Genomic DNA, 27184 nt, shown 5'->3' on the forward strand with positions numbered 1-27184 from the left:
TTTGTGAAGATAGATTTGCATTACCACTAGCCCTTTGTGATGTCACAGGGGTCTTTGCTACCTCCCCCAGATGAGGCACAACACCCCCCCGCCCCCCCCAGCTGTTAGTTTGTTTTTGTCGCCTTCCAAAGACGCAGAAACAACCAAAAAACAAATATCAGTTTGAGCAGGAGTGATAGAAGTGTTGTTTTTTTTTAATGGGAGGCTGTAAACAAAGGGCAAAAACATGGTGCTGGAATAAATTCATACATATGTATGAATATATATCTAACTGCAAGGTTGCTCTACTGTAGCCTGAGATTAAAAACCAAACCCAGAAAACCTCAGTGGTGCCTAATCTCAAACTGCAGATGTCCTTGCAAACTTCTTTTTTTTCTTTTTTTCCTAAGTCGTTTGGAGAACAGACGCAGGTCGATTCGCGTGTCTGGGCTGCAGCCTCTGACTCAGTGTTGAGTGGGTCGCCCAGTCACATGGCTACTTGTCAGCAGGCTGGAGGAGGAAACATAATCCCGGGGAGGAAGGCTGCTGCTATCAGTGCGTGCACGCCGCCGCAGCAGAGCGCTCAGGGGGGTGGAAGAAGAAGAAGGAGAAGTAGTAGAAGAAGAAGGAGAGGCCGGACCTGCACCAAGTCTGCTCTTTTAAATCTCACCGCTCTCGTCTCCCTCTGTTTGTCTTCCATGCATTCCCAGCAGCAGCAGCAGCAGCAGCGGCGGCCAGTTCAGGATTGCCCTACCATGTCTGCGGCGGCTTCTCTGCTGTGAGCACAGAAAGGTACTGAATCTCTTTATTGCATCTTTTATCAAGATTTTAACTGAACTGCTCTGTTTGTATGGAGATCAACCTTGTCTTTCTGTCGTCCATCACTTTAATTCATTTCTCACTTGAATTCCTTTTGAAGTCCAATGACCTGACATGAGTTTTCGCTTTCATTTTTATGCCATTTAGTGTTTTTTTTTTTCCCACACACATGGCACTTTTGTCTTGACGCGAGGCAAAGTGCCGCTGACTCAGGCCTTTGACCCTGATAATCTGCCAGCGCAGCTCGCGCGACTGCACGGACGGGCAAATCACAAAGCGCGAGACGTGCGAGCCATCTCCAGGCCGCTGCAATCATTTCCACGCTCGCACGGCTCCTAATCAGCGGCCTCCTGACTCTCAAAAAAATAAATAAATAAATAAGTAAATGACCTGGCGGTCGGCCCTGAGCAGAGCTGCTCGCTCACTGATTTCCATCAAGTGTCTTTGTCTCTTTCCACCACAGAAATCCTCCAACCTGTGCACCCCGAATTTGACATTTTTGCACTGAAATTGAACACATTACAACCCCGGGTGCGGAGAGAAGCTTGATATTTTTTTGTGAGACAAGAAGGCTGCAAAATCCCCTCCGCTCTTAGAAAGATATTTATTTTCTTCTATTGCATTGTATTTTTTTCTTTGTAAACTCAGCCCTCTAATGAAACCCTGAGACTGCGACCCAACCTGTCATTGTCGCCGCTTGTTTAGCTGCAGCCCTGCGTATCTGTTGAGGTTTTTGGCTGTTCTGCTGAAGCTCATATTTCTGCTGAATTTTTATCAAAGCCGCCTTCAATTGCGCTCTGTTTTTCGATACCTGTAGCGGTTACGGTCGCGCAGCCTGTGGTGGAGCCTCCCCATTGCCTTTGTCGCAGACACACGTACACTGAGAATATTTGTCGAGACGGTCATTCGAAAGAATTTTGAGTATTTATAACTGGATCCGCTGAATTACATTCTCTTCCTCTTTTTCCTAAGGAGCCTTTCTTCCTTCCGCCTCTGTAATCGCAAATACAACGATCCACATTTTTAGGACAATTTGACAGCACTAAGTTTGAAAAAAATATAAACCGAATCCCCCCCAAAAATCAAGAATAATCCTTCTCCCAAGTCCCGGCCGTCCTCTCGGCATGAACGGCTCCACTTTGCCTGAACTCACGGACCGCAGATAAGATTGAAGGGAAAGAAACAAACCTCAGTTTCTCACTATCAGCGATGACACAAAACGCAACTTTAGTCAGCCGCGTCCGCGCCTCTCAGATAACAAGGTGTCATCGATTTTAATTGACCTGCATTCAGATGCAGTTTTGCTGGAGTTGGCCGTTTTTTTTTCTTCTTCCTCTCCCCGTCTCTCGCTAGATGAGTGTTTGCGAGTGAGCCGTGTGACGTGCGAGGCTCCCACGCTGACAGGCGGCGGCGTCACATGACTCCCGACCCTCGTCACGGCGGGACGATCGGACGCTCCGCGCTGATTTTTCTTGCGGCCTGTATTGGCTCTGCACTGACACTTGGATCTCTTGAAAGAATCCTCATGTCCTCTTTTTTTTCTCTCTCTTTTTTTCTCTTTTCCTCTCTGGGCTCCTCCTGAAAGGCGCTCAGACTGTGGTGTTTAGCTTCTTCCTGTTTTCATTCCTACTTCCTCTCAGTTTTTTCCAAAGCCTCGGCTCTGCCAAGTCAAATCTTGGATGGAAAACTTTAAACCAAAGTGGGGATGAAAAAAACCCTCCAAACTCGTCTTCTTTTTTTTCTTTTTGTTGTTGTTATTTTTCACCCAGTCGCCCAGCTTTCGGATGACACTGGAAAGTCACGCTGAACTTCTCCCAGCACAAACACGGAGCGCCGTGCCCTGACTTCCTCTTGCACCGTCAGCACTCATCCCTCTCCTTTTGCTCCTGCGGTTATTATTGCGTGAAAGCCGGCTTCCTTTTTCTTCTATTTTTGTTAAATTTATGCCCTTTGAGGAGAAAATTAAAACACTTTGCAACATTTCCGTGCGTCACACGCTCGGTGCAAACAGGTGCCTGCAGCCGTCCAGCACCTTTGTGCGCTGACGTGCCTGGAGGAGCAGCGGGCGGTTGGTTCCCAGGCTTTTTCTGCCCGGCGACCCAGGGGCTCTGTAACCGTACCCCTGCCTGGTCGGCCGTGCCTCCTTCTCACCGCTGTGCTTCTAGGTTTACTGAGAAAGTAATCCTCAAAACACGGCCCCGAGCTCACGCCAGCGCGCTCCTTTCACCGCCGCACAGATCTCCCCCCCACCCTCCCCACCCCTTCCCTCCCACCGAGCCGCTCGACGTCGGTATTGTGACGACAGCAGCGGGTTGGAGTGTAATTTGGAGGCAGCGCACTGATTACTGTTGTGGCCCAGGCCAAAATGCTGGGCAGAGTCGCACGCTTTCTCAATTTCCAGGTCTGGACAGGTGACGTCTTTTTTGTTGAATCTGCGGTCAAGTTAGACTCAAATCAGGTCCTGGTTTATAAGAAGCAGCAGGTTTATTGCCACCAAGTTCCTACCCCGCACGCTTTGAAGGTTGCGTTGTGTTGCGGCTCTACTAAAAGCCGACAACCTGCCAAATATCACCTCAAAACATCTGCAGCTTTTACCCCATCAAACATTCTTTTTTTCCAACTTTCTTATTGAAGAAGAACATAAAATACTTCTAGACGCCAAATTACAAGTCACATTTCTTTGTTAAATATATACAAATATACCCATATAGATACAGTACACCCACACAACATATACATGCGTACATATAAAAACTTTAAAAACTCTTAATAGCGTGTGACAAAAAAAATTAAATAAAGTATAGTACAATGAACAAATTACCCTTACTTATACATCGCGGTACAACAACAGGCACACATTCATTTGGGCAATACCTCTAAGTTTGTGATATAAGAAATAAAGGGTTGCCATTTGTGAAAAGCCTTGCCAGTACATCCCCTCAACGTGTACTTAATGGTCTCCAGTTTGAGAAACAACATGCTGGTACTGGGAGATGGAAGGATATTTAGCAGACTTCCAGCGCAACAATGAAGAACGTCTTGCTAGTAAGGAAGTGTCGGCTATAACATCCTTTTGCATAGAATTTAGTGGAAATGAGGCATCAGGAATGCCAAATATGCCAAAGAATGAAAGAAATCTTCCACGTCCGGTTATACTTCAGAGTGGACCCTGTGTAGAACTTTCGCATCAAACATTCTTAACACTTGTTGCCTTGTTGTTTGTTTGTGCGTCACCAGAGTGTTAAAGCCACTGGAGGTTCAGGAGGCGACAAGGTCATCGACGTGATAAAGTTTATCGTCTCTTTGATAGCTGCTGTCGCCGAGCCAGGCTGACTTTTACATACATTCTTTGTCTTGAATGGGGACCTTGATATCAAAAATTCACTTAAACTACATATGTTTTTTTTTCTGCTTTGATAAGATGGCCAATGCACACTCATGCCAACACTTCATTGGAAGTAAATATGAGGTTGAATTGGCAGCGCTGAGAGTTGGTGTGGGTGGCACGGATGGATGGCGTTTATGATATTTTTCTCACATTTAAAAGGCTTTAATCATGCCGGCCACTGAATGTTGCCTGGAGTCAGTGCTGTCTGCCACCTCGAGTCAGGAATTATCATTAATCATTGACATGAATAAAAAAAGGATGCAAGCCAACCGTGACCCTGCTCCATCGCTTTAGTGCCGCTTGAGAGAATTTGTTTGCACCACTTTTTGCACCAGATTGCTGAAACTTTATTTTTTTTATATATGTGTGTTAATTATTCAATATTTTTCTCTTAATTATCACAAATTTGTCCTGTGACTGCTGCTCGTTAGGTCATTAAACTTCCAGCTGTGAATGACTGTTGTATATCTTGTGTTGCTGACGTTGCATTTACATTGCAAACTTACGACGCGAACTCGGTGCATGACTGAGCAGGATGGTGGTTCTCATTCTGTGTTGTTTGGAAGCAGCTGCTAGTAAACTAGACTACGCCGCTGACTCGAGGGAGACTTTTCACACATTCTCCCCATTTTATATTGTGTTCATCACAGTGTCACAACATCTGCGTTTACAAACTGGCTATTGGCTGAGAGAAAGTAAGCAAGTGTTGGGCATCCACTGCTGCTTATATAAAAAAAAAAACTCCAAATCTGCACAGAAGCCCGGCGTTATCTCGCGCTTATCGAACAGATGGTAAATGGCCTTCTGTGGAGGAGAGGAGTGAAGTAGTGCAACACCACTTGTTGTTTTTTTAGCTGCTGTTGTTTTAATTCTTCTTCATCCACAGCATATGATGAGACAAGTGGGCACGGAGCAGCAGATTACAGCAATCTGACTGGGCCTTCGCAGATACGGTATCTCCGTCCTGAATGTCGACCCTGTGTCCCGTCTGCAGGTTATGCTGCCCAAAAGCTGTCTGAGTGCCAGAGAGAAAGAGAAGGGCTAAAGCCGAGACCCATCCAGACCAGCCGATCAACTGACCCCCCCGTCCGCCCCCCTGCAGCGACTGAGCCATGAGCAGCCCCAACGCTACCAAACCGGCGGCGGCGTCGCTTCTTCACAACGTAAGTCGGCGCCTCAAGGTCACTCTGCTGGCGGCCCACTCGCCGTCTTCGGGTTGTTTTTCTCTCCGCGCCGGATTAGCGCAGCAGCAGTCCCACTTGGCATTTTGTCCAATGTCGGTTTCCTCCAGCGACTATTTATAAATCCAGCCCCACCCCACTGCCAATTCCCTGGCGTCGGGGGGTGGGTGGGGGGGGGGGGGGTATTCCTCGCGCCACGACTCCGGGAGTCGCGGCTCAATTCTTTCAATTACCGAAGCCGTTAGTCAATCCTGTTCACTCTTGGTGGGAGCGATGTTGGAAAACGGAAGACCTGAAACTGGCGTATAAAAGAAAAATAGATTTCACAGTCACAGCCGCTGCTGCTGGAGTCAGTAGCCGCGTTTCCATGACCCCTACAATTGCGCAAAACCTAAATATCACAATAAAAAGCTGGTAACAAACTCCTTAAAACCTCTTAAAAGGTTTTGATGAGGTGGTTTTTCAGATGTATTGATTTAAGAGGTACATCCCAAAAGTGTCATGGAAACACTTCATCATGAATCACTCACATTTACACGTCAGCGGACGTGACGTATGGGGTCACATAACCAGTTCACGTCAAGCGAAAATGGCGCGTTACGATTGGACTGAGGTGGAGACTAAATATTTTTGTCCAAGTAATCGAAGAGAAAAATCATTCAACCAACCATCAACAACCATTCTTGACAGCAAACAAACGGAAACAAACAAAAGCGAACGTACAAAACAAACGATACGCCTGCAAATCGCATTGTTTTGCGAAAAACTGTCTTGGAAACGCAGCTAGTGTGATTAAAAACGCTGCCCGAGGGCACCAAGGGTCCGGCATTCCTCAAACCCAAAGAGGTCCTCCGCTTCATCCCGGGTTGATTAAGATGCTGCAGGAGGAGGAAAATCCCAAAAATCCACCTCATATAGAAGCTCACGGTTCCTGCTTTCCAGGAACTGTGTTAGGTGGAATTCCAGGAGTTCTCCCTCATCTGCCCATCGGTCACACGGTATTTTCACCCTGAACCAGATTTAATTTCGCTGGCCTTGCGTTGCTGAGGAGACACATTTCAGCTTTGCCTCCTGAAACACCAGGGAAGCTTCTGCAGTTCCAGCAGTTTGAGGCACTTTTATGGGACCTGCTTATTGCTTTAACACGTCTGTAGGAAATGCTTTCCCTTACTTTAGCATTTTAATTTTTTTTTTTTGCCCAACTGCTGCTTCCTTTTCCACTGTTGCACAACAACAACCACATGGACATCTACTTGCATCTGTCCTGCAGGGGGGCTGGGATGGGATGGGGGGGGGTCATATTGCTTCTACCCTCCCAGGATATAAGCAATATATATGCTCTCCCAGTCCAACCCTGCAGGCTCTGCAGTAGAATGCAGAGAATCCAGGAGGCGGCAGTGCACATGTGGCACCGAGGTGCTCGTGGCTGAAAGATGTGCAAACAGACCAGGAGGCCTCTGCTGTCATCTAGTACTGTGTTGTCTTTTTCCATTTCATTTTTTTTATATATTGGATAAGAGTTATTCCATGAGTGCTGCAGATAATAGAAATAACAATAGCAATTTAGCCAAAAAAGGGTTTAATTCTTTTTTTTAAAGGATTCAGGAACCCCAAGGGTGATGAGTAAGGGCTCTGGATTTCTCACTCTTTTTCCATTTTCAGCTTCAAAATAAGATGCAAGTAGCTTCATCATTTAGTGCTGTCAGCGTTAACGCATTAACATCATCGTCAACAACAATCTAGAAACCCAGAGGCAGTTGACAAATGCATGGATATTAATTTGAACAGGCAGCAGCTTGCTTCTTTACCTGGTGTGTCGACGACACGCCCACTGTCACTTTGTGTGTGTCTGTGTGTGTGTGTGTGTTCGTGTTCCCTCCATCACAGCCTTGTCCAATGCTGTCAAGCACCGCCGGCCTGTTGTGACATCAGCATTTCCTTCCCCTATCAAGACAACCAGGCCGGCCGCCTGTCCAATCAGAAACAATCCTGCTGACTTCTATTGTCTTGATGTTGTCATTCCTTCCCCCCCCCCCCCGCCCCCCCCCCCCCTCATGCCACTTTTCTGAGAAAATCTTTGGCAATATTTGACATTTGCATAATCCAGCAGGTTCCATCTGATTTATGACTTTCGTTTCTCCTCACTCACGCTCGCTTAACTCTGCGAGTCCACACAGTGACAAAATGCCGACTTGTTTTCTCACTCACTCACAGAGAGCCTTTAATGACTCTGATTTCAAATCAGCGAGATAAATCCGAGCGCAGCCATTGGCCGAGGCCTCCTTTTTGAAGTGCAGTACAGTGAAGATCTGCGGTTCTTTTTCTTTTCTTTTTTCGAGGTTTGAACTCATTAAACTCAAATCCAGAGGTGTTGATTGACAGGATGTTCAGCCAGCTGTCCTCAGAATGAGCTCGGCTTTATTGCCTGGTTTTTTTTTTTTTACTGCCGCTGAGAAGACGGTCAGCTTGCCATAAACTCTCTGCAGATTATAGTTGGGGTTATGACTGCGGATTTGCCTCTCGGAAGCTGGGCCAAGGCGAGGAGCCGCGGTGTTTACTGAGTGACAGTGGCCGGGCAGTTATTGGTCGCCCTATTGGCTGCGACCCGACCTGGTTAATCATTGTCTCCCGCACAATGTGAGCGTGTGTCTCCGAGGGTGGGTGTGTGTGTGTGGTCAGGCAGAGTTCACCTAATCCAGTTAGAGATTCCAAGGCCCCACGTTGTGAAACGGAGTGGTGTCTTCCTGCTCTTCCCCAGTCATGTGACCAGCTTTGGGCCCACGTGGGGAATCGCTGGCCCTTAAACGTGGCTCCTGCGTTTTTTGTTTTTTTTTCTCCTGCCTTTCTTTTTTGTACTTTGGCTTTTTATTCCGAAGAAATCTCGTGACTTGGTAGGCCGGCGGCAACACGTGTTGCAGTGTGATGGACTATCTGTATTCCTTGAAGGTGAGTTTGTTTATTCGGCTCGTAGAAGAAGACTGGAACGGCTCCGTTTGCTCACTGCGGGTGTTTATTATTCACCTTTTTCATTTTTTTGAAGACATATTTGGTCACAGAGTGTAGTTTTTACCTTGCCCTCAGACTGCACGTCACCCGACTGGTTGCCCCAGTAAATTGAACCTCAGCCGCTGGTTAATGTTCAGCCGAATTTTGTCGCTTTTGAACAGTTTTCTTTCCTAACCTTTCGCCCCAAGGGCTCGTCGGCTTTTTAGCAAATCCACAACCTCCTCGTCTCTGAAGCCGTGCTCGTCGCAGGTGTTCAGGTTCTTTACGATTTTTTTTTTTTTTTTTTTAATTCGCACAGTCGCCTTCAGTGTCAGCGTGCCACACTTTGTTTTCCACAATGAGGTCAAGCCGTGTCGTTTTATTGCACCCGACAACATGCGGCGGCGGCAGCGGCGGCGGCTCCTGCTGCTGCTGCTACCGCTGCCGACCCAAGGCTGCGTCCCGCCTCGCCCTTCACTCAGAAGGTCAGCAGTCTGGGTCGCAACTGCAGATTAAGTGTCTTGACGCCGGGGGAGGGGTTGGGCGGGGGGCGGGGGGGGGGGGGGGGGGGGGGGAGCAGTGGTGGAAACAACTTTCGCACCCACCCTCTGGAAATCGGAAACTGTTATTGCTCAGTCAGGTTTCCAGTCATCAAATAGTTTACGTTGCCGCGTGCGTGGGGAGAGGGTCCCCCCCCCCGGTGAAATATTAATGGCATTTATCCCTGATTTTAATGTCAGCTTGGTTTCACTTTCGAGGCAGGCCAGATGGTTATCAGGTCCCGTCCGCTTCATGAATGTTGGCAGCCACCAAACTACTGAAGCGAACTAGTGAATATTTGAGCAGCGGGATTGTGTGGACGCACACAGAGGAGGCGATTCATCCATTCATTCATTCATTCACAAGCCGTGCGGTGACACTGGGACAACGGTGACCCGGTCGGCCCGTGCGAGTCTGTTTGCCCCATTTTCTCTCTTCCACTTTGTCGTAGTGTGACGTCTTTGCAATGTCAAACTGCCGCTGCCGCTCAAATGTTACCCTTGCAGGCGCGCAGTCGCCTGACTTTTTTTTTCCAGCGTCTGCGCTGTTATCACCTCGACGCAGCCGCGTGAAGCCAAAGGACCAAAATATATATTTCAAACTTTGTCTTTCTCCTTTCGTCGTGGAGAATCTGCATCAGGACGACGTCGCATTGCGCATTTGTCCGTCCCACTTTGAAGGGGCTGACAAAACAACAAAACAAAAAAAACAAAAACGGGGAGCGCGACATTCCCAGCCGGCTTTGCGCTGATCCCGTCCTCATCCGTCCGACGCAAAAATAAACTCTGACTTACAGCCGATGCGTATCGGTTACGGTCAGCAGGGGTCGCCGGCCACTCCGACCCGTCGTGTGCCTCGCAGCTTTTGCAGATTTTTCATCAGTTCGTCAGACCTTTTTTTTATTTATTTTTTTTATGATGAAGCGAGGCAGCTGGAGAGAGACAGAGAGAGGGAGAGAGAGAGAGAGAGAGGAAATTGAGAGAAAGACAGTAAACAAAGTGACAACAGGAAAAGGTTAAAGGTGCCTGTGATCAAGTGTGGCCACTGGGGGGCGTGAGTGTCACCTGTTGCTTGACTCATGAGACTTTCATCTTTATCTCAACCACATATCATATAATCCACACACATATATATGTATATATAGATATATGTATGTATGTATATACAATTTATGTATGTATATGTGTGTTTGTATATATGTATATACTGGCTGAGCGCCGCTGACCTGTCGTCACCCTGGATGCGGCCGAGACAGGAAGCGGCGACAAAATGCCGTCACATCTTCCAAATCTCAGACTAATTATGGGATGTCTTCATGACTGTGTTCAACCCCAGACATCTGTGTTTGGCTTCAGCCGCGCAAACGTGCCTTTTTGCTCCCGTCCCGTGACGATCGGCGGCGGGGGAGGGGAAGGGAGGCGCTGGCAGTGCGTCTGCGCGCTGTTGTGCTGTTTAGGTGCACTTGCGTCAGAGGTGCAGAGACGCAGAGCACGTCTGCCGTGATTACTGAGTGATTGTCACGCCCACGGCGCTGCACCGCCTCATCGCGTCGTCACCCTACATCTGAGTCCGAGCTTATCTGTTTAGTTCATGCTGATTGTTGATTTTCTAACCTGGCAGGCAGCTTCCACTAATGACGGTAATGTTCTGTCCTGGAGCGGGTCAGCCGTCGTCAGCGGTCGTGCCAAACTTTCTGTTTTGGTTTTGGATTTAAAGTGGCCAATTTGGCACCTTTTTTATAATTCACAAATGTAAATATTTGACCAAAAAATGTGGATTTTCCTTTTAAAATCCGGCCCGCACGCAGCCGTAATTAGTGATGCATTGTGAACTGTCTGGTGTGCCACTCTCATCACACCGCATTCCACCGTGTTTCGTAACCTGTCCAGCGTCGACCAGCCCCTGAAAAGTGGTTGCGAGTCGCCCTTCAAAGCACTTTGGTTCCGAGCAGCAGCAGCAGCAACAGCAGCAGCAGCAGCCTCGGTCAATATTTAGGCTTCATGCTGCAAAGCGTCGGGGAGAATGAAAGTCAATGCAAGGTTGTTATTTTATTAATTTTTAAATTAATTTTTTTCCTTCCTCCTGGTTGTTCAAACAGAGTTTGCCCTTCCAGTCAGCGTCCCCCCCCCCCTCCTCGTTACCAAGCCAGAACCAGAGTCTTGTTTATTCTGCCCGGGGTCACAATGAGGCGGGCGGCTGTAGGTGGCAGACTGGCTGATATGGCCGTTGATTAGGACATCAGAAGGGCTTTGATAAGCAGAAAGCGGAGACGGCTGGTTTTTTTAACGGAGGTGTTGCCGAGGATTCCGACCCGTCGAGTTGTGATGGTGCACAGCGGCTGCAGCAGCGGCGGACAATCTGACTGACTGCACCCCTGACGCGAGCGTGATGAGCGAGGTGAGTGTCGACTGAGATTCCTCGGAGACGCTTTTATCCTGAATCCGTTTTGCCGACTTCCGCCTCCTTTGTCTGTTTTGGCTCGCCGTTTGTTTCTGTGTTGGAAATTCCTCTGGCCGCCGTGAGAACCCCCTCGCACGTCGTCCTCTCTCGGGATTGGCCGCGGCGTGAAGGGGAACCCTGGGAAAATAAACTGCCAGATAGTGTCGCGGCGCGCATCACCACGCGGCTCGTGTCGGCCGACGGATTTAATATTTGAGCGGCGAGGTTTCGGCGCAAGAGCGACATTTTTGGCCCGGCGATGATGTTTAATCCCGAGTGTTTTTCATGTCTGGAGGAGGAAGAGAAATCCTTTTTGAGGAATTTAAAGCTGGGTCAATATTGAATGTGTGCCTAACATACCCCCCTGCCCAGCCCCACCCTGGTCCCACCTTGCACTTGCGTGAGTCTGGGCTTGTCTTGCAGTTCAGTGCGGGGTCTCCTGCTTCTGTCACCTGTGTGTGGCATGTAGGAGCAGGTCAGGGTGTGATGTCGGCCATGGGAACGCTGCTCCGCGCTGTCCGTCCGTCCGTCCGTCCGTCCGTCCGCCGGCCGAGCACCAGCAGCGCCACGCTGAATCGAGCAAATGTCTCACGGCCGGCAATCCTGCTCCGCTGTCTCGCTGTCTCGCTGTCTCGATTAGATGCGATTTAGCGCCACATTATTTACAGATTTCCACTGCACCAAGTCATGTTGAATTCCTTGCAGCTATTTGACACAGTTGCATGAAGAAGTTGCGTAAACGCTTGGCCTTTCTTTTTTTTTTTTTTTTTTTTTTTTGCTAAGATGATGATGAAGATGATGGTGGTGGTGGTAATACTATCAAGCATTAAGTCCAGGCTGTTGCCACTTTCAAATGTTTAATGCACAAGTCAACTACTTGAGTTTTTTTTTTTTAATTTCTCTCCTGTCACCTGGAAGATTGGATTTGCTGTTGTAGAACACTTTTTTGCAAAGTCGGAAACAATTTTTTCACTGCGGAAATTAGATTTGAGTTGTCAATTGTCATTACATTTTGCAGGACTCAAACCTCCTTCCAACTCCCCGCAGCTCTTCTTGGGAGGGGGGGAAGCTTGTTGCAGGGTCGCCATCTGGGCGTCCTGGGAACCTTCTCGACGGCGCATCGAATGTCTTGTGGGCCCCCCCGAGTTGTGTCACAGGAAGGGGTCGGTGGCGGCTCTCTGCCGTCAGACAGCAGCAGCAGCGGGACTCTGGTGGATCCACTTGCAGCTTAATCCTTAGCACAACATCCCGCCGACCGCGCCGAGCACCGCGGGGCCGCCGCATCCTGCTGCAGGAAAACAGATTTCTTATCGCTCACATGATCCTGTCACAGCACAGGAGTTGGTCTGAGGAGGGGCAGAGGAGGAACCGATCAATGCTCACTGGTTTTGTTTCCAATTAAAGGATAATGGTCGGAAAGGCACGCTTTTTACACTGACTAACTGCTCATGTGACGCCGTGACCAGACTTTTGAGTGACCAGAACTCCCTCTAGTGTTCACTGTGGTCCATTGTGTCCTTCTAATAGTTAGGTTTGACTTTCAGAAAAGTCAGCAAACCTGACTTTCAGAAACAGTCAGGTTTGCTGATTTATCTCTGCAATATATACACATATATATATATATATGTGTATATATGTATGTGTGTGTGTGTGTGTGTGTGTGTGTGTGTATATATATATATATATATATATATATATATATATATATATAATATATATTAAATAATATATTTAATTGTATTTATTATATATATTTTTTATATATTATATGTGTGTGTGCATATATATATATATATATATATACACACATATATATGTATATATACATATATTTGTGTGTATGTTCGTACATGTGTGATGGGGAAGTATATATGTATGTATGTATGTATGTATATGTATATGTATTTAAGTGTGTTTTCATGGCATTGTCTTTACATCTCATCAGTGACTTCCTAATGTTGTTTCCTTGTGTTCCTTGGCGTTTCTCATACATTGTGCTGTGTTGCTTTCGTGTCGCAGCCAGAGGCGCCCGCCGCCTCGTCACCGCACGGGACGCCGCGAGTGCAAGAGGAGGACGATGGGGACCTGAACAAGGCGCTGGGGGTCCAGCGCTTCCAGCAGATCCTCAGCCCCTCTGCCGCCGTGCCCGACGAGCAGCATCACAACTACCATGAGGAGGACATTGAATGTGAGCGCACGTCCGGCACAGCCCTGTTTTGTTTTGTCGTGTGTTTTCGTTCTTTTTTCGTTCTTGGTGACGACCTCTCGACCCCCCCCCCCCCCCTCGCCAGACCACCGCCACTCCTCCCTTCACATCCACCGGCCGCTGTCCAAGCTGCCCTCCGAGGGCCGCCGCAAGAAGGGCAGCAAGAAGAGGAGGAAGGACAAAGACCACCGGAGCAGCCACGTCTTGGCCGGCGGGCTCGCCGAGGAGGGAGAGGAGGAGGAGGAGGAGGAGGAGGCGGAGGAAGGGGCGGAGCCTGCCTCTGCTCCGGTCGAGGCCGAGGGAGATGTGGAGGTAGCCGTCAAACTGTTTTCCCCCTTTATGCTGCTGTTCACGAGGCATCGGTTTCTCTCTCAGCCTCCAGCAGAAAACCACATCTGCCGTGCGCTACTAGCTGCTAGCTGCTGGCTAATGCTGGTGAATAGCACGTAGCTGGAGGTCATCTCATGTCCACGCAGAGCGTAACGATTCGTCTCCATCCAGACCTCAGCGTCCTCGCTAATGAAAGGGTTGAGCTTTTTTTTTCTTATTTCAGTTATGCTGATTTATGATTTATTATTGTGCTCACTCAGGACTGTGGACTCCTCACATAACGGACGCAATAATCCATGAAGCATTTGCTTAAAGTTCTGCGCTGCATTGGGAAACTACGCTGTTTCAGCACTAAAAAAAACGGTAGTGCAGTAGCTACAAAACGCTCAAATTTGTTTTCCGTGTGTCCTCCTCAGTTCTTTCTCTCCGACGACGAACACGCAGCCAGAAAAGGCAGAGAGAGCCCCCAGTCGGCCCGGAAGCTGGACATCGTCCCTCACTCAGCCGAGGGAGCCGACAACACCGACTCCTCTTCCTCTGAGTGAGTCCCACCCGCTGCCTCGCTCTCACTCTCACTCTCACCTGCTGCGACTGCTTGCCCGGGGTTGTTTTTTTTTTTTTTCCACTTCACCGACACTGGGACTTGGGCGGGGCCTGCTCACCCCTGATTGGTCAGCGCGGTACGGACTGTACGTTGCCATGTCCCAGGCATGTAGTGGGCCTGCTGGGCTGGATGCGATGCAGCAGAGTAGGGAGTCGGCTCCTGGGAGAGCCGTATATCACCTGTCGCTATGGACGACACCGCACCCCCCGCCCCCATCCTCACCTCTCGTGGCATTTTACTTTGCCATTTTTGCGAGGTTCTAATCCGGCTAGGAAGAGAACTTGTTCCCATCTGAGAGCAGAGAGCCGTCTTCTTCTGTTTCCTTCCCCGGAGAATAAGAGTCTAGGTTGCAGTTTGTGCGTTGAGGTGGACTAACTGACATTTACAGACGGGTGAGTTCATCAGGGGCGTCTCCCCGTCGCAGCACTTTTCACCTCGCCTGATCATCTTTTCGATGCTTTTCTTGGTGCAGTTTGCTTGAAGATGCCGATGCAATTTAAATAGCAAAAAGGAGAAAATAGATAAGGAAAGGGGAAGGATTCATTTGCATTCAGTGACCTTTAAGTGGCTTTTCCCCGCTTTCGGTTGAACCACTTATGTAAAACAAGACTAGAAATGATCTTTTATCGTCTTTTTGTTCAGTAAACCCGCCCCTCCAGAAGCTTCCAGCCCCACCTCCGCTCTCGCGCCGCCCGAGCACCAGCCGCTGAGCCGCCAGTCCTCCTCCAGCCGCAGCTACGACCTGCAGGAGCGGCGCCGCACGGGCAACATGACGGGCGCCGAGCAGGCCAAGTACCAGCGCATCCCCACCGACGAGAGCGAGGCCCAGACGCTGGCCTCGGCCGACCTGGACGGCATCAAGAGTGAGTTTTTTCTTCACTGAATCCCTTACTGTTGGTGTGCGTGAGAAAATTGAAGCGTTAGCGTTTTTGTTTCCTTCATGTGCTGACAGTTTAAACGCCAGTTTAAAAAAAAAAAACTGAAAAAGAACGATGATTACGTCGTTGTTGGCAAAAAAAAAGGAAAAGAAGTGCAGATAAAATTTGCAAAAAAAAGTTGCAACACTTTTCCGAGCTGCATTGTTCACTTCTAAATCGCTTCAGTTTGATCTTTTCTTGCGGTTTGCGTCGGAAAGTTAAAGCGTCAGACTCCTGGATGTGTTGACAGTCAGATTCCAGCGGCCCCTGGGAGCTCCGCCTCCTCCGCCGTCGCCACCGACTCCCTGCTGGCCTGCGGAGGAGATTTACGTCAGGGGAGTCGACCCCTCGGCAGAGTGCAGCAGCTCATCAGAGAGCGTGGCAGTCAGGCCTGCATTATTAAATTAGCCGTTCCTGCCGTCAGCTTAGGCCCCTGGCCCGGGGCCCGAGCCAACATGGCAGCTAATTGAGAACGCCGGACCTCAGTTCGCAACCTCTTAATCGTGAGTGGAATGAAACAAGGGGGGAAAAGTTAAGTCAAGTGGAGTGGAAGGCTGGGAGGGGAGGGGAGGGGAGGGGTGCGGGAGGTTGGCGGGGGGTGGGGGGGGGGGGCACCGCCTCCACATTGTTGAGATGTTTGGTCCGTCCAGAGCTTCGTGACACTGAGTCGAGCCTCCCAAACGCGCTCCGCGCCCGTCGCGTCCTCTTTTATCTGCTTCCCGCCAACGCAAATCATCCTGGGAAAGTGCCTCCGTCTCTGGCCGCCGCTCAACAATTGGATTTATTTAATTGCCATCCCTCCCCCCCTTTTTGTCCGACCTGAGCAAGGTCGCGCCGCTCCTCGCTGATGACTTGTGAAGGCTTCAGCCTCCCCCCCCACCAGGGGGGAGGGGGGGTCAGGCCCCGGTCACGGCAATGGCAACTTTTTCCAAATTTGCCAAAAAGCCTCAGACCCCGCGGGCACGTAGTCACATCGCCGTGCCAGCCGCCTGCCAGCCTACGCCCCCCGAGGCTCCGCCCCCTTTTCCATCAAGCCCCTTGGTCGTGTCCGTCAGAACCCAACCCGACTCTCGGATTTCAAGGTGGCCACTTGGCGGTGGAATCTCGTGCGTGAGCGGAAGAGCAGCGGCGGCAGGGCAGTTTGGGGGTTTATTTTCAAACGGAAGTGAGATGAAGGATTGATGAAGAGCCACAAGAGCATCACAGTTTGTTTCGTCTTTGGATACACCAGCTCTGATAAAGGTAAGATGGCAGCAGGTGTCTGACGCAGTAGCAGGAGCGACTAAAAGTCATGATTGATCTTTAATTTCCAACCTTTGGCCCTCGCTGACGAAGTGGACCTGAGATTTGTTCTTTTATAATTTGATATATATGAAGCAACAGCATTTATTTATACACATCTACATGTTTATATTGATATACCTCATATACTTATGTGTGTCTTTCTGCATTTCTGTACTTGAATAATTTATTTATATGTATATATATATTCTTTTTCTATTTTGTGAGAGCTCTGTTGTTCACCCTGCATCTCACTCTGGACCAGCTGCCACTCTGGCTGCTTCTGTTTCTCTCTCTCTCTCTGTCTACATGTTTTTGTATTTCCTTTTCACTCCAACTGGTCAAAGCAGGTGAGCGCCCCCTGGAGTCTGGGTCTGCTCTAGGCTTCTTCCCACAGCGGAGTTTTTCCTGGCCACTGTTGCACCTTGCTGCTCTGGGGGCCTCAGTTGGTTTTTGCACTGATTGCACAAAGACGCCTTTGTTTTGAAATCAGTCAAAAAATTGATTGATTGATTGATTGATTTCGATTTGATGGCTGAAGTTGCGAGTAACTCCAAAACACCTCTCCCTGCCCCAACCTTCTCCCTGGCAGGCCACCGCTTTGAGGATGTCCCCGGCGTGCGCAGGCACCTGGTCAGAAAGAGCACCAAGGGACAAGTGGTGCACATGGGCAAGGACCACAAGGAGCCGACCACTCGCAGCCGCAAGCAGGACCGAACCCCTCACGAGGTGAGACCAAGTAGCGGTGGGATGTGACGGGACCGGGGGGGGTCTGCGAGCTGAAGAGGCTCCGCCTTCAAAACCAGCTTCTTCTGTTGTGAGATTTGTTTTCCTAACAAAGAAGAAAAGAAAATATCTGCTTGTTGCGCTGATCCCGACTTTCTATTGAGGACGTCGTGATCAAAAAAAAAGGAGCTGTGATTTCAGCTTTCCGTTGTTGTTTTTTTTTTATCATATACCTTTCACCTTATTGTTGCAGCAATGTTCAAAACCTTGAATTGGGTGCTGCCGTCACCTTTGAACCTGTTTTCACGTGCTTTTTTTCCCCCTAAAGGTTTGCATTATACCTTCAACCTGCAAATATGTGCAAAAGCAACAAGAAAATAAAAATAAATAAATAAATAAATACATGAATAGATAAATAATACTAAGTGAAGTGCTAACCCCAATTATCAGAGCACTGGTCTATCTGTCCTTATTTACTAGTTTGATGGAGACAGAAATAAATGAGTTTCAGAATCCCTTTAGTCTGCAGTCAGTGATTTTAATGCACTTCAGAGCTCAATAATCGCCCACACATCATCATAGCAGATCCCACGACTTGTTTTTCCCCCCTCCCTGCCTCGCTCCCTCCCCACTCTGAGTTGTAATCTTGCCCGTTTTCTTTTATGGACGGGACGGGAAGGGAGGAATGGAGACAATTAAAAATGAATGAATGAGAGATTCAGTTTCGCAGGAGGGAAGAAGGGAAGAAAGAGGTGGGAGAGGAGGTAACTGGACACTGCTGAAAGAGAGTCGGCCAGCGATGTTTTATTAACACACACACACACAGATTATCAAACGAGTCTCAGTAAACAACAGGTGTGTGTGTGTGTGTGTGATGAGTCTCCTCCTCCTACCCATCATCCTCCTCCTCCTCCTCCTCCTCGCTCTGCCCAGCCGCTACCTGTGGTTCTGTTCCGCTCGGCCTCTCGGCCGCAAGGCGAGCTGCTGGACATGGACCTGTTCGGCATGGGTCGGTACAAGAAGGTGAGAGTGCAGGTGGCGTGGCCCTGGCCGGGGCGCTGGCGTGTGCGTGGGGGCGTGATTTCACGTGCATGCGAGCCAGCGGCAGCGAGTGTTTGCTTGTAGCTCGTCGGTTGGTTGTTCTTCGCCGTTCACGACTGACACGCACGGAGTTGAATTCATAACCTGTGGAATGACAGCTGGTGATGATTTAATGGCCTGTTTTCTGTAGGGTTTTATTTATCTATCAATATTAAATATTTCCAGGGAATGGAATTTGAGTGTTTTAATATGTGCAAAAAAAGCTTCCTGAAACGAGGAAAAGACTGCACAGACTTGACTTACAGTCTGATGGTTGGTATTGAATTTTGAAGATAATTTTCCCTGCAGCAGCAATGTGAAACTTGCGTTTTAGCAACTGTTTAAACAATGATAAATTTGTGGTGTGTTTTGGTGAAAAAAGTGAAAAATTCCGTCGCTAGTTTTTTTTTTTTAATTTATTTTTTTTTAGAAAAAAACAATCTCTTCTCATTGTTATATCAACCCTGACATTCAACACCAATGTTTGCAGAGAGTTTGAGTGAATGAACCTGTTGAAAAGGAACTAGGCTGCACGGGTTTGGAGGTGTGTTGTTGCTGTTGTGGTTCTGCCTGGCTACGCTTGGACGCTCCCCTCTGATCCTCTGTCCGCCGCCGCCGCCCGCAGGTGTTTGTGGAGCTGAACGAGCTGACCATGGACAAGAACCAGGAGATGCAGTGGAAGGAGACGGCCCGCTGGATCAAGTTTGAGGAGGACGTGGAGGAGGAGACGGACCGCTGGGGGAAGCCCCACGTGGCCTCGCTCTCCTTCCGCAGCCTGCTGGAGCTGCGAAGGACCATTTCACATGGTATGTGACAAGACCTCCGACTCCTGGCGGGTGGGTGGGGGAGGGGGGAGGAGGCGGAGGCGGCCACTTCCCGTGCTGAGCCCCGTGTGTGCGTGCGTGTGTGCGTGCAGGTGCGGTGCTGCTGGACCTCGACCAGAAGACTCTGCCCGGCATCGCTCACCAGGTGGTGGAGCAGATGATTATTTCCGACCAGATCAAAGCAGAGGACCGAGCCAACGTCCTGAGAGCCCTGCTGCTCAAACATAGGTGACCTGCAGCGACCAATGAATGAGCTCAATTAACATCATTTAGTCTTTCCAGAATGATTATCGCGTCCTGCCCCCTTTGATTTTGCAGGGGGGGGGTGTTAATGCGCAGCTTAAACAGCAGGGGCCAGCGCAGTGAGCTGCTTTTACAAATTCTTTTAAGAATTTTTAAAAATCTGATTAATATGGTATATTTAGAAAAACATATTCCGCCATCCTAGAAAAAAAAAATAAACTCAGAGCTCATCCTGCCACTAGGTGGCTTCTAACCCTTCCTGGCCGCTGCCTCTCTTCCTGATGCTCACCCTCCGTCCACCCCCCATCCAGTCACCCGAGCGACGAGAAGGAGCACAGCAGCCCCTTCCCCAGGAACATCTCGGCCGCCAGCCTGGGCAGCCTGATCACGCACCACCACAGCGCCAACCACATCCACCAGCCCGAGCCGTCGGTCACCGACCCACTCATGGGCACCGTCCACTCCGCCGGCGACCTGGAGAGTCGCATCGACATGGAGAGGAACGAGCTCCAGGTGGGTGCTCGTTCCCCTCGGCTTTCACCTCCTCCATCCTCCCTGTCAATCAGTCAATCAATCCCTCAATCAAACTTGATTTCCTGTATGAAGCACTTTTCATACAAAAAATGCAATACAAAGTGGACAAAAACAAAAACATGCAACAGAAAGGCCTCCCACAAGGAAACACTGCAGCTGAGAACTAAAACAAACAAAAAAAAAAACTCATCTAAAAGACAATAGAATTCAAAATGCTTTAAAATGATAGGACAAATAATAAAAATACCTAAAGGCAAAAAAATGCAGAAAAGATAATGGAATATAATAGAATAACCTAAAATCTAAAAGAAAATAGAGAGCAAAACAATAGGATTTAAAAGCTGAAAGACCAAATTCATTGTCAAGGGTTGAAAAAACAAACAAACAGTGAAAAGTCAAACTGAAAAGGGGAATGTTGAGCCTCCTTTTTAAAACGACGTGTCCTGCAGAAGGAGACGGTCTTGATGTCCGGGATGCATCGCTCCAAATCCAAACACGAGCTGAAGCTGCTGGAGAAGATCCCTGAAAACGCCGAGGCCACCGTCGTTCTCGTCGGTGAGTGGGGGAGGCAGGAACGACCTTGACGCGACGCAGCGGCGTTTTTACCTTTTCCCCGCTCCGTCTCTCAGGCAGCGTGGACTTCCTGGAGCAGCCCACCATGGCCTTCGTGAGGCTGCAGGAGGCCGTGGAGCTGGAGTCGGTCCTGGAGGTGCCGGTGCCGGTGCGCTTCCTCTTCGTCCTGCTGGGCCCCACCACCACCAGCATGGACTACCACCAGATCGGCCGCTCCATCTCCACGCTCATGTCTGACAAGGTGAGTGGACTCACCTGGGACGGCGAGAGAGCGACCAGCTTCTGGGTTGTTTTTTTTTTTTTTTCCCGGTTTGACACAAATCAACTTTGCCCCCCCCCCCTGCAGCAATTCCACGAGGCGGCGTACGTGGCCGACGACCGGCAGGACCTGCTCAACGCCATCAACAGCTTCCTGGACTGCAGCATCGTGCTGCCGCCCTCGGAGATGGGCGGCGACGAGCTGCTGCGCTCCGTGGCTCGCTTCCAGCGCGACATGCTGCGCAAGAGGGAGGAGCAGGAGGTGAAGATGCTCTCCAAGGAGCCCAAGAGCATGAAGGATAAAGGTGAGCTCGGCGGAGGAAATCCACTTTGAAAGTGCCGACCCGGAGAGGGAGGGAATTTTAATCCAAATCTTTATTCTTATGTGTTTTAACCTTCTTTTGTAAAAGTGTCTTAGAGCGCTTTGAAAAGCCCTCTGCAAATATAATGAAAAATGAACAAAAATGTATTATTAAAGCGCTGACCCTGCCCCCTGGTGGTCTCGCAGAGGCGCTGCTCACGCCGCTGAAGAAGTCGGACGACCCGCTGGAGCGAACCCGGCGGCCGTTCGGCGGCCTGGTGCAGGACGTGCGGCGCCGCTACCCAAAGTACCTGAGCGACTTCAAGGACGCCCTCAACAGCCAGTGCATGGCCGCCGTCATCTTCATCTACTTCGCCGCCCTGTCGCCCGCCATCACCTTCGGAGGCCTTCTGGGTAAGGCGAGAGGAACAAAGAGCGAGCGGGTCGAGCCGCTGACGTCTCTCTGGAATTCTAACAAGGCTCCGTGTTGCATTTGCTGCCAGGCGAGAAGACGGAGGGTCTGATCGGCGTGTCGGAGCTGATCGTGTCGACGGCGGTGCAGGGCGTTCTCTTCTGCCTGCTGGGCGCTCAGCCGCTGCTGGTGGTGGGCTTCTCGGGACCCCTGCTGGTCTTTGAAGAAGCTTTCTACAGCGTAAGGAAGAGAGGCGTTTTTTTTTCTTCTTTCAAGATATATGCAATTATGCAGCAAAGAAAAAAACACATTAAAAAACAAAGTGTGCTTTTTATGGAAGGTGGCTATTCTGAAGAACTTAAATATAAAACGTCTTTTATTGTTTCCTACATCATTCCATGTGTGTTCAAACGTAGTTTTGATGCCTTCAGTGAGAAGCTGCAATGTCGATAGTCATGGGAATGAAAGAAAAGACATTCAATTAATTTGGTGTGTCCAAACCGCTAATGTACGTCTCCAAAAAAAAAGTACAATTGTGGAGCTTTTTTACATCTTGAAAACCTGAATTTCTCTCTCTCTCTCTCTCTCTCTCTCTCTCTCTCTCTCTCTCTCTCTCTCTCTCTCTCTCTCTCGCAGTTCTGCAAGCAGAACGGCATCGAGTACCTGACGGGCCGCGTGTGGATCGGCGTCTGGCTGGTGGTCATCGTGGTGGTCACCGTGGCCTTCGAGGGCAGCTTCCTGGTCCGCTTCGTCTCCCGCTTCACGCAGGAGATCTTCTCCTTCCTCATCTCCCTCATCTTCATCTGCGAGACCTTCATCAAGCTGGCCGGGGTAACAGGACTGGAGGGGGACGAGGGCGGGGAGGGGGGTAGGGGAGGAGCAGCAGCTCCCTGATTGCAAAAATGTTTTCGTTGGCCGGCGCCGCGGCCCGGTCTGGAGTTCTGAGCGGGCCGGACCGGTCTTTGGACGGTGGTCAAGTCTCGGGGTCACAGCCGGACGTGTTTTTTCGAGCAGGTGTCGCAGAAGCAAAGTCCTGCGGGAGTGATTGGTTGTGAGAGTGAGACGGATTAAGAGTTGAGCCCGTTATCCAGGACTTTGGAGGGCTTCGCTTGGACTTGAAAGGCTTGTGGCTGCGGGCTAATCAGGTTTTCCAGGGAGTGCGGTCCTGACAGCGGTTACGTGTCCGCCGCTGTGCAAACACAATTACCAAGGCAAAAGGCAAAGGCAAGGCAGCTTTATTTTTATAGCACACATGCCACTCAATGTGCTTTACATGATTAAAAGTTCAACATTGAACTCAAAGAACACGGTCTTCAAAGGCAAAGTGCAAAGAGAAAAAGACAGATTCAAATCTATAAACAGAGCTGTAATAAAGGAGAACGGAGATAAAAAGATGATGATAAGATATAATAAGATGAACAAAAGCACTCAATCATCAGCATTAGAGAAAAGAACTGACTTCACTTCTGTTGGCAGCTTCTTCCAATTGTGTGAAGCAACTCTGGGCTCGACTATCTGACCTGAGTCTCCTGCTGCTCCTGCCTGCCTCTTGTCGACTCCCTGTTCTCGCTGCGTGTGTGCAGATTTTCAAGGAGCACCCTTTGAAAAGCTGCTCCCTCGACAACGGCACGTATGATGACGGCGGCGGCGGCGGCGGCGCGGACGACAACGTGACGGTGACGGCGAGCAACAGCACGGAGGCACTGGTGCCGGCGGTGCGAGGGGAGCCCAACACGGCGCTGCTCTCCCTGGTGCTCATGGCCGGAACCTTCTTCATCGCCTTCTACCTGCGCAAGTTCAAGAACAGCGCCTTCTTCCCCGGGAGGGTGAGTCACAGCCGTTTTACCGGCTGAATGTTTTATCCTGAGGAGAGGTTTGATTCAAACCAAACAAATGGAATTTAAATTTTCAGATTTGATAAAGTCATGTATTTGAGCCCAGCACGCTTCAATCTGCCTGAGCTTAAAAGGTGTGCGGTTGTCTTAAAATGAAGGTTTAATCTGCAATAAAATTGAAAAAAAAAGATTTTTTTGCCGCCCCATGACAACAATATTTCAGTCACTGACTCGAACCAAACATCTTGACCTCGCCTTCAGCTCCGCAGGGTCATCGGGGACTTTGGCGTCCCCATTGCTATCCTCATCATGGTGCTGGTGGACTACAGCATCAGCGACACCTACACACAGGTAAGACTGACCCTGACCCTGACCTTGACCCATTGAGCTAACCCTACAACATCCAACTGACCCTACAACATTGAGCTCACCTCCAAGCTGTCCCCCCACTTGTGGCAGAAACTGAGCGTGCCCCGAGGTTTCTCCGTCACCAGCCCTGACAAGCGCGGCTGGATCATCAACCCTCTGGGCTCCAACAGAGAGTTCCCCATCTGGATGATGTTCGCCTGCTGCCTGCCCGCCCTGCTGGTCTTCATCCTCATCTTCATGGAGACGCAGATCACCACGTGAGTTGCACGCTTGCGGTGCCCCCCCAACCACATTTCCGGAATCCCTCCAACACCTTTCCCTGTCCTTCCCCCGCAGCCTGATCGTGAGCAAGAAGGAGCGGATGCTGGTCAAAGGCTCCGGCTTCCACCTGGACCTGCTGCTCATCGTGGTGCTGGGCGGAGCCTCGGCCCTCTTCGGCCTGCCGTGGATGGCGGCCGCCACCGTGCGCTCGGTGACCCACGTCAACGCGCTGACGGTGATGAGCAAGGCCGTCGCCCCCGGAGACAAGCCCCGCATCCAGGAGGTCAAGGAGCAGAGGGTGACCGGGCTGCTGGTGGCCGTCATGGTCGGTGAGTGGTGGTCGGGCGCCAGGGAATGACAGAAAATATACATGTAGCTGAAGGCTTGCAAAGGAAGCTCATAGCAACTGTGAGGTTGAGGAAGTCATGACAACGACCCCGGTGATTCTTTGTTTGTGTAGCAAAGTCTTGACAATGAGAAATTGCAACAGAAATTCAATTCAATTCAGTTCAATTCAATTGTTCGCTCTCCTCCTCTCCGCCAGGTTTGTCCATCGTGATCGGCGACCTGCTGCGTCAGATCCCGCTGGCCGTGCTCTTCGGCATCTTCCTCTACATGGGCGTCATGTCCCTCAACGGCATCCAGCTGACGGAGCGGATGATGCTGCTGCTCATGCCTCCAAAGTACCACCCCGACCACACCTACGTGCGCAAGGTATCGGCCAATCAGCAGCCATGACGGAAACACATCAGCGGCTTCAACAATCAACTCAGTGCTGGCTAGAAACGACTATTTTGTGTCTTTGCCGTCCAGGTGCGAACGCTGCGGATGCACCTGTTCACCTGCATCCAGCTGGTGTGCCTGGCGGCGCTGTGGGCCGTCATGTCCACGCAGGCGTCGCTGGCCTTCCCCTTCTTGCTCATCATGACCGTCCCCGTCAAGATGTTCCTGCTGCCGCGCATCTTCACCTCCCGGGAGATGGCCTGCGTGAGTCCGCCACCGGAGGGCGCCCTCGGCTCGCCCGTTTTGTGGCGGCTGAGGTTGACCCTGGTCGACCTTGACATTTTTTTCCATCCCTATCCGTCCCCTGAAATGTTCAATTCATTGCGACTCATTTTATTGAATTGATTAAATTCTTAATCGACAGTTAATCAATAATGGATTAATTGCTAACATGGCCGTGTGTTGCCTTCCTCCCGCAGCTCGACGCCGACGACGCCGAGCCCAACTTTGACGAGCGCGAGTGTCACGACGAATACTGGGAGATGCACATGCCCGTGTGAAGCCTTTCGGACCCGCCCACGTTTCCCACCACTGAGTCCTCTGACCACTCGGACCTGTCTGGAGCCGCGGCGCCGACCCGAAGGCCCAAAGCTCCGAAGCGGAAGTTTTTTATGAAACCAGTCGGGGCGGCGGGGGTGGGGGGGAAATGATACCGTGTGTCGGTGATTGATTATTTTGCAACGTTTTTAGCCGAGAAAGATTTTTATCATTGTTATATTTTTTTTTTCCTCTTTGTCCCCGACCGAGATGAGATGTGCGGCCGGGTGGATTCTTTCACATTAACACGCTTTAAAGAAAAGTGCAAATACGTGTCACTTTATCATGTCTGATATTCACCACGCGCCTTATGAAGGAAAAGAGATTTTTATTTTTCCCACCTCGGTCTCTCAGAATCACTTTAACCCTCCTCCTCCTCCTCCTCCTCCTGAAGCCTGTAGCACTTTTTTTTTTTTTTTAAACGACTAATCAGAACAATGACTGTGTTTTTATGATGTGATTGTTTTTAACTGCGGGGCTCCGTCGACTCTTCAGCGTCTCTTTAGTTTTTTGTTTTTTTTGCCTGTTAATCTTCCCGCTTCTTCCATCTGTGTAGCAAGGCGTCGATATTTGCCTCTGATGATGCAGCAGCTAGAAGTGCTTTCGTAGATTTTTAAAAAAAAGAAGGCGTTTTTTTGTTTTTTTTAGGCTGCTGTTGTAGTCAATAACCTGTGTTCCAACGTGCCAGTGCCAAACCGCCGCTGCTGTCTCCGCCATCGGGACGAACAAGCTGCTCCACCATCATCTCGCCGAAAGAGGAACATTCCGTGTTTTATTCACGTGCGTGCGCGCCCACCCTCCCTCCTCTCCTGCCGCTCCGGCATCACCCAAACCGTCGGGATTCAAGTCGCTCGACCAAAACGTCCGCGCGGCACGAGCCGTGTGACAATCTCCGCCTTGAGATGAGAGGAAAAAGGATTTTTTTTAACTTTTTCACGTGTGGCTTTTCTTTGCTTTTTTTTTGCTTTTTTTTGAATTTTGCGTCTTGTTGCGTCAGAATATTTGACATTTTTCATCCCTGTGTCTCCCGGACGCTACTGTCACCCCCTGCCGTTAGCGCCCCCTATCTGCAGCCCTCTTATCCCCCTGCAGCTTTTAAGTGTTGATTGCGATTTCGTGCCTGGCTGTTGTGTAACTCTAAACGTGCACAAAATCTCAAGTGCCTGTGGGACCACGAAAGTGATTAGTGTCAGTCTGGTGTTTTGTGTTTTCTCTCCCTCTCCCTCTCTCTCTCTCTCTCAGAATGACACATGTTACAATAGGTTTGCACTTTTTAGATGATTCTAAATTTCAAAAAAGAAGAAAAAAAAGAAGAAGAAGAATCTCTTTGTTATTTATCTGTGGAAAACTGGAGGCGCCGCCGCCCTGCCTTGTTGTGCGTCAGCAGGTGGTTGGTCCGTGTCTCTGCCTGTCGTGCCTGTCGTCCGTTTCGAGTGAAGTCCGTGTTTGCCAAAGTGTCTCGTCGGAATTTGTGGAAAAATGCTGACGGAACCGCCGTTCCAGCTCAAAAAGCAATACAGACATCCAAAAAGGATTTCTTTTTTTTTCTTTTTTCTTTTTTGCTGATGTTCCCTTGTACAATATATATCAAATAAAAAGGTTATTTTCTATTTATACACCAGCATCTGGCTTTTTTTTATTTTTTAAATGTGCATTTTTTTCTGCAGCTTGAAGGGAATCAAAGCCGCTCAGACTTCATTAAAGCTCCACCTCTGAGCTCCAGCTGCCGTCCCTCCCGCTGCTCCTTCCGCTCCAGCAGGCTGATGCGAAGTGGGCGGG

General features: G+C 49.7%; 1 protein-coding gene across 3 annotated transcripts; it reads left to right on the forward strand.

Moving 5' to 3' along the window:
- Positions 1 to 405: 405 nt before the first annotated feature.
- slc4a2b (solute carrier family 4 member 2b) lies at positions 406 to 27021 on the forward strand. 3 transcript variants are annotated; one of them, XM_076047740.1, is made up of 23 exons: positions 406 to 771; positions 5181 to 5349; positions 13351 to 13519; positions 13623 to 13849; positions 14284 to 14408; positions 15114 to 15334; positions 17262 to 17398; positions 19101 to 19281; positions 19392 to 19527; positions 19854 to 20055; positions 20529 to 20631; positions 20706 to 20890; positions 20996 to 21212; positions 21416 to 21622; positions 21712 to 21860; positions 22257 to 22451; positions 23204 to 23446; positions 23717 to 23806; positions 23915 to 24081; positions 24161 to 24414; positions 24630 to 24799; positions 24899 to 25072; positions 25288 to 27021. In XM_076047740.1, the coding sequence occupies exons 2-23, from the start codon at positions 5299 to 5301 to the stop codon at positions 25366 to 25368; spliced, it is 3684 nt and encodes a 1227-aa protein (XP_075903855.1). In that variant the 5' UTR covers positions 406 to 771; positions 5181 to 5298; the 3' UTR covers positions 25369 to 27021. The 3 variants fall into 3 exon arrangements, with proteins under 3 accessions (XP_075903855.1, XP_075903854.1, XP_075903856.1); XM_076047739.1 differs by having other exon boundaries at positions 408 to 771; positions 20526 to 20631; XM_076047741.1 differs by lacking the exons at positions 406 to 771; positions 5181 to 5349 and adding an exon at positions 8282 to 8313 and having other exon boundaries at positions 20526 to 20631.
- Positions 27022 to 27184: the final 163 nt, after the last annotated feature.

The sequence above is a fragment of the Nelusetta ayraudi genome, unplaced genomic scaffold, assembly GCF_046127955.1.
Source record: "Nelusetta ayraudi isolate G7.1 ecotype Tasmania unplaced genomic scaffold, CSIRO-AGI_Nayr_v1 ptg000094l, whole genome shotgun sequence".
In the NCBI taxonomy this organism is placed as follows: Eukaryota; Metazoa; Chordata; class Actinopteri; order Tetraodontiformes; family Monacanthidae; genus Nelusetta; species Nelusetta ayraudi.

Bases quoted from the DNA above. Each gene is read 5' to 3' on its own strand.
- slc4a2b (XM_076047739.1), top strand. From the start codon at position 5,299: ATGAGCAGCCCCAACGCTACCAAACCGGCGGCGGCGTCGCTTCTTCAC. The intron at 13,520-13,622 runs GTGAGCGCACGT...CCCCCTCGCCAG, and splicing joins CCATGAGGAGGACATTGAAT to ACCACCGCCACTCCTCCCTT. The intron at 19,528-19,853 runs GTGACCTGCAGC...CCCCCCATCCAG, and splicing joins GCCCTGCTGCTCAAACATAG to TCACCCGAGCGACGAGAAGG.